The sequence below is a fragment of the Sesamum indicum genome, linkage group LG15, assembly GCF_000512975.1.
Source record: "Sesamum indicum cultivar Zhongzhi No. 13 linkage group LG15, S_indicum_v1.0, whole genome shotgun sequence".
Lineage (NCBI taxonomy): Eukaryota > Viridiplantae > Streptophyta > Magnoliopsida > Lamiales > Pedaliaceae > Sesamum > Sesamum indicum.
Genome location: NC_026159.1, coordinates 4260199 through 4266686, shown reverse-complemented (window position 1 = coordinate 4266686; position 6488 = coordinate 4260199). Strand labels below are relative to the sequence as shown.

Sequence of the window (6488 nt, the reverse complement as noted above, 5' to 3'; positions counted from 1 at the left end):
CCGTGGTGAAGGTAACACGCTTGAACCCCTCCTCCATTTACTGCTTTATTTTATTTTTCAGCATTATATTACTGTCAATAACCGAGGTGCTTATCCCCTTAACGACCCTCCTGGCCGGACCCCTGAGGTCGTCGGGTATCTGGACTGGGCGTTAGGCTGGAAAGACCTTGGCCGTGTTCATTTCTCCTTCTCTTTGTGATTTGCTGAAATTTACTGTGATAACTGCTGCGCTTATCATTATACGGGTTCATTGTCTTGATCTGCGATTTTGCTTATACTTTGATCTATTATCCAAAAATCGTGATCTGTGACTACTTTCTTAACCTGTGTACATTGTTAATATTTTGGCAAGTCAGAATTAGTACTGCTATTGTCTGATACATTTCTGCCTCTGTGGTGTTATTCTGATTCTGAGTGCATTATCTTCTTGATCAACTGTTTTTTCGAAAGATTTTACTTAAAACCACAACCTTTGTTTTTTCCCTTAAAAACCGTGACCTCTACTTTCAAAATGGCCGGATATAGTTTACAACCGTTTGACGGAAAAACTGATTTCTCTATCTGGCAACAGAAAATGAAAGGTATTTTGATACAACAAAAGGTGTTTAAAGCTATTGACGGGAAATACTCTGAAAGTGTTTCTGAAGAAAAACAATTGGAAAATGATGAGTTTGCCTACTCATCCATTATTTTGAACCTTTCCGATAATGTTCTTAGAAAAGTGGGAAAACAAAAAACCTCTAAAGAGCTTTGGAAAAAATTGGAGGATTTGTATACTGAAACTTCGTTACCCAGTAAGCTTTTTCTCTTAGAAAAGTTTTTTCGCTATAAATTGGATCTTTCCAAAAACATTGATGAAAACCTTGATGAGTTTACCAAGTTGATACAAGACATTAAACTTACTGGTGATGAAAACATTGATGATTACACTCCTATTGTGCTCTTGAATGCAATTCCTGAATCCTATTCTGACGTGAAAGCTGCTATTAAGTATGGTAGAGATAGCATCAACCTAGATACTGTGGTTAATGGTCTTAAAAGCAAAGAAATGGACCTAAAAATTGCTAGACCTAGTCAGAATAATCATGAGGTAAATCTTGCTAGAAGTAGACCAAATTTCAGGAACAATGGCTTTAAAAATAGAGGTAGAAGTCACAGCAGGGGTAAAAGTAGAAACAGCCGTAGTAAATCCAGATCTAGAGATGATAAGACAAAGGAAAGACGTTGCTATAACTGTGGCATTAAGGGTCATTACATCAAAGATTGTAGAAAACCCAAACGTGACAATAGGGACAGAAACTTTGATGAACAAGAGAAAGTGAATAATGTCTCTGATGAAAATGGTGAAGTCTTCATGGTCTATGAAGCAAATTCTGTGCTCTCTGTGAACAAATTTGAATGGCTTATTGATTCTGGTTGCACTTTCCATATGAGCCCTGTTAAAGAAGTTTTTTCAAACTTTCGCTATGAAAAATCTGGTTTTGTTTCTATGGCTAATGAAAAGAAATGTGAAATTTTGGGTCTTGGTGACATCTCGTTAAATTTCAAAGAAGGTTATAGACTAACTCTGAAAAATGTAAGGTATGTTCCTGATTTGAGTCACAACTTGATATCTTGTGCTGCCTTAGAAGAGGATGGTCTAGAAGGTAGGTGGGGCAAAGGCCTCATGAAAATCATGAAAGGGTCCCTTATTGTGTTTAAAGCTGAAAAGAAACGAAATCTCTATCTATGCTCAGTTACATATGATTCCTTGACTGCTTCTGTGAATGAATGTGATATGACTGCATTATGGCATAAACGACTTGGGCATATGAGTCTAAAAGGTCTTGGTTTTTTGAAAAAGGATGGAATTTTGAATGACAAAATTGAAAATTTGGATTTCTGTGATGATTGTGTCTTGGGAAAACATCATAAAGTACACTTTCCAACTCCATCTCAATCACTCCCTTCCATGTCTTCATGCATTTTAGATTATGTTCATGCCGATGTTTGGGGTCCATCTAGTGTGCCTACACATGGGGGTAACCGTTATTTCCTGTCTATCATTGATAATTACTCTAGGAAGGTGTTTGTCTTTCTTATGAAACACAAGTCCGAAGTTTTTGAGAAATTTACAAAATGGAAATCTCTTGTTGAAAATCAAACTGGAAAGAAAGTAAAAGCCCTTCGGACTGATAATGGCCTTGAATTCTGCAATAAAGATTTTTCTAATCTTTGTGACAATTTTGGTATAAGGAGGCATAGAACTAACCCCTATACCCCACAACAAAACGGTGTAGCTGAACGCATGAATCGAACCCTGCTTGATAAAGTTAGATGCATGCTTATTAGTTCTGGATTGCCTAAATCTTTTTGGGGTGAAGCTATACTTACTGCTACTCATTTGATAAACTTGTCTCCATCTGTGCCGTTATCTGGTAGAACTCCTGATTTTGTGTGGAATGGTAGAAAACCTGATATCTCTTACCTTCGTACTTTTGGATGTTCTGCGTTTGTTCATCAAAACATAGACAAATTAGAACCTAGATCTGTTAAGTGTGTATTTATTGGTTATCCAGAGGGAACAAAAGGGTATAGACTTTGGGTTCGTAGCCAACCAGGTTTTAAAGTACTTATAAGTAGGGATGTCACTTTTAACGAGAATGAGTTTCCTTGCCTTGATAAAACTCAACTTAGAGAAAAAGAACCTACTCTTAATAAGGTGGAGAATCACTTAGGGGATAACCAAGAGGGGGAAGGGAATAATGAAAATATAGCTGAACAAACAAACGAAAATGAGGTAGTAACCACTGAAAATGAGACCACAACTATAGAAAACCCCCTTAATGACTACCAACTCACTAGAGATCGAGCTAGAAGAGAAACTAGGATACCTACCAAACTTAGAGATTTTGACACTGCTTTGAACATAGAACTATCTGAACCCACAAATGTTGAGGAAGCTATGAAATCAGAAAAATGGCTTAGTGCCATGAAAGAAGAGATGAACTCGTTAAAACAAAACAACACATGGACACTAGTTCCTAGGCCCAAAAACTCATCCGTAGTTGATTGCAAATGGCTTTTTAAGATTAAACAAGAAAACCCCATTAAGTACAAAGCTAGACTAGTAGCAAAAGGGTTTACTCAAAAAGAAGGCTTAGATTATAATGAGATTTTTTCTCCCGTTGTGAAGTACACCACTGTCCGTATCATTCTTGCTCTCACTGCACACTACAATTGGAATCTGAAACAAATGGATGTTAAAACTGCTTTCTTACATGGTGATTTAGATGAGCATATCTACATGAATCAACCTGTTGGATTTATTGATAAAATCAAATCTGATTATGTGTGTCTTCTCAATAAATCTCTGTATGGCTTGAAGCAATCCCCTAGACAATGGAACAAGAAATTTGATTCCTTCATGCTCTCACTAGATTTTAAAAGAAGTCGATATGATCACTGTTTATACTTCAAGCATGTTGATAGCACTCCTATTTTCCTTGTTCTATACGTGGATGACATGCTCATTGCGAGTTCTAGCCTGCATCTCATCAATAAACTGCAAACTGATTTACACAAAACCTTTGAAATGAAAGACTTAGGTGATGCAAAACGCATTCTTGGCATGAACATTGTTAGACATGAGTCTTTTATCCTGCTAAACCAAAAGTCTTATATTCTATCCATTCTAAAAAGGTTTTCAATGGAAACATCCAAGCCTACCTCTGTGCCTCTTGCTGCCCACCTTCAACTCAGTAAAAATCAGAGTCCTCATAGTGATATTGAAAAAGCTAAAATGGAAAAAGTTCCCTACTCTAATGTGATAGGATCCATTATGTTTCTCATGGTTTGTACAAGACCTGACATTGCATATGCTATTAGCTGCTTAAGTAGATACATGTCTAATCCTGGTCCTCCTCATTGGGAGGCCCTTAAGTGGCTTTTAAAATATCTGCATGGCTCTGAAAACATAGGCATACGTTTTTCAAAAAGGAGTGAAAACACTCAACTTGTTGGCTTTGTTGACTCCAATTATGCTAATGATAGGGATAGCAGAAAATCTACCACGTCTTACATCTTTACATTCTGTGGTTCGTGCATAAGTTGGAAATCTCAATTGCAACACATAGTTGCTCTCTCCACCACTGAGGCAGAATACATTGCTACCACGGAAGCATTCAAAGAGGCTATATGGTTGGATGGCCTCATAAAGGAAATTGGTTTCTCCAATAACAAGCTCACGGTATACTCTGATAGTCAATCTTCAATACAATTGTGCAAAAATCCCGTATTTCATGATCGGACGAAACACATAGATGTGAGGTATCACTTCATACGAGATATCGTCAGTAAAGAGGTAATTAAATTGGAGAAAATTAAATCCGAGGACAATCCTGCAGATATGGGTACCAAAAGTCTTCCTCTTGAAAAATTTCATACTTGCTTAAAAATATTGCATCTATTCCCTGACTAACATGAGCTTCCGAGTTGTCTCAAAATGCAGGTACATCCACGGAGAACTTTTTTTTTTGGCGATGATGAAACAAACAGATTCAGCTAAAGACTCCATGACCATTCCCCTCTTTCAGATAGGTCTTGGTCCAAGGTGGAGATTGTTGGAATATATGGCCCATGACCCAACTCGGGAGGCCCATCAGCCCGACTCACAAAGACCCTGGCCCATTCGGATGGCCCTCACCCGACCCAGAACCCGGCCCCCTTGACCCGACCCAGGTACCTCTATTTATGTAACCCTAAGTCAACTCTCTCTCTCTCTCTCATTTCTTACCCTCTTGCGCCGCTGCCATTATGAACTTTCCCTCTCTTCGTTCCTACTACCATCCATGGCGGATTCGACTTCCCCTTCCACCACCGTTGATGGTGGTGGCTTTCCTTAGCCAAACCAATGGCTAAAGGAAAGCCACCCCAAAACCCGCTTGCTCTTCGGCTATATCTCTCCTTATAAATTGGGGCTTTCTGGTTCTCGAATGAGAGAGAGAAAAACCGAACCCCCCTTTGTGATACACTTCTACCCTCTCCGATTCTGTGTGAACGGCTGAGGTTTCCGTGTCCGATTCTGAGTGAACGGTTGTGAGGAGGTTTCCTGTTAGTGTTCGGTGGGAAAGGGTGTGAGGGAGAGTCTCTCATTCTGGGTCTGTTTCTACGAACCGTGGTGTGAGGAGCAACCGTGGGCCAAGTCTTATCTTAGTGAGAGCCGTGTGACCCTTGTCCGCTGTTGCCGCTGAATCTGATTTGTTCTGAGCCGCATTCAACATACGGTTTTTATTCCTTCTATTTACTGTTCTTTTGATTATCATATTATTGCTGTAATTTGCGGGTTTGTAATAATTTTAAGGAGTTTCGTACTCCACATCAAGTGTAATAGTTGGTTAGGGCTTGTTGATTAAGTGATACCACTACGGGTTTCGTACCCTACATTCGCAGTTATGGGTTCGTTCACCCGGACATTGCCAATGGGTCCTATGTTAGGCCTCTGCCGTTTGATTATCCGGAAGACGAATCTAACTGATTCAGTGGAGAATATGGAATTTGTATTTTGTATTTTCGTCGTTTCCTCTAGTACCAATTAGCACAGTAAAACCTTTATAAATTAATAACTTTGGAATCATGAAATTTTATTAATTTAGAAAGATATTAATTTAACGATAAATTAATATTTTATTAATTAAAAGAGAGACTTTTTAAATTCAGCAAATTTAGTACATATGTATTGAAAATAAATGAATTCATATACATTTCATTAATTATATTCATGCATCAATCAATTCTTTATAACTAATTATATATATTCATGTATAATTTCAATTCATTGTATACAATTAACTATTATATTCATAGACGCATGTATCAATTCATTGGAATTACTTAAATATACATGTTTTCATAGACGCATGTATCAATTCATTGGAATTACTTAAATATACATGTTTACATTAATTCGTTGCACTTAATGACTTAAATAACTATTATAGCCAATTAAATGTATTCATGCATGATGAATAAAACATATACTATATAAATCCCAATATGAAAATAAAATAATTCATAACACCCAACCATGTCTTTTCATCTAAAAGATATCGCAAAATCATCCATGAATGATCAAATACGTAAAGCATTACAGATTCATATTTTAGCAAATTACCATAATATTTATAATTGTAATATTCATGAATTATTAATTTAGAGTTTTAATGGGACCTAATATTTATAAAGGAATTTTCTGAAAAATTATTATCTTATTATCTTATCGAATTTGATGATTTTTTAAAAAGGCCCAAGTCGGGACCGAAAGATTTTATTATTTTAGAGAATTTATTAATTTATAAAATAATAATTTATAGAAGTTTTACTGTATATATTAGTACAATGGCATTTTCACATTAACTTCCTTATAAGTGTGTGTTATCAATGCATGTTGATTGAACAAGGAATTTGAGCAATGTAAATGCAAAATTTATCCGTATGCATACTTTCAGAAC

The 6488-nt window shown here is 36.7% G+C and overlaps 1 protein-coding gene across 2 annotated transcripts in view; it reads left to right on the top strand.

The window, feature by feature from the left end:
• Nucleotides 1-5628, top strand: part of LOC105177837 (glycosyltransferase 6-like) — an 8049-nt gene extending 2421 nt beyond the window's left edge. The window contains exon 2 of one of the 2 annotated variants that reach the window (XM_011101098.2): nucleotides 5424-5628. In XM_011101098.2, coding sequence (XP_011099400.1) covers nucleotides 5424-5515 — 92 coding nt within the window. In that variant the 3' untranslated portion in view covers nucleotides 5516-5628. Of the gene's footprint in view, nucleotides 1-4608; nucleotides 5183-5423 lie in introns of those variants that run through there. The other variant, XM_020699320.1, reaches the window with a different exon arrangement.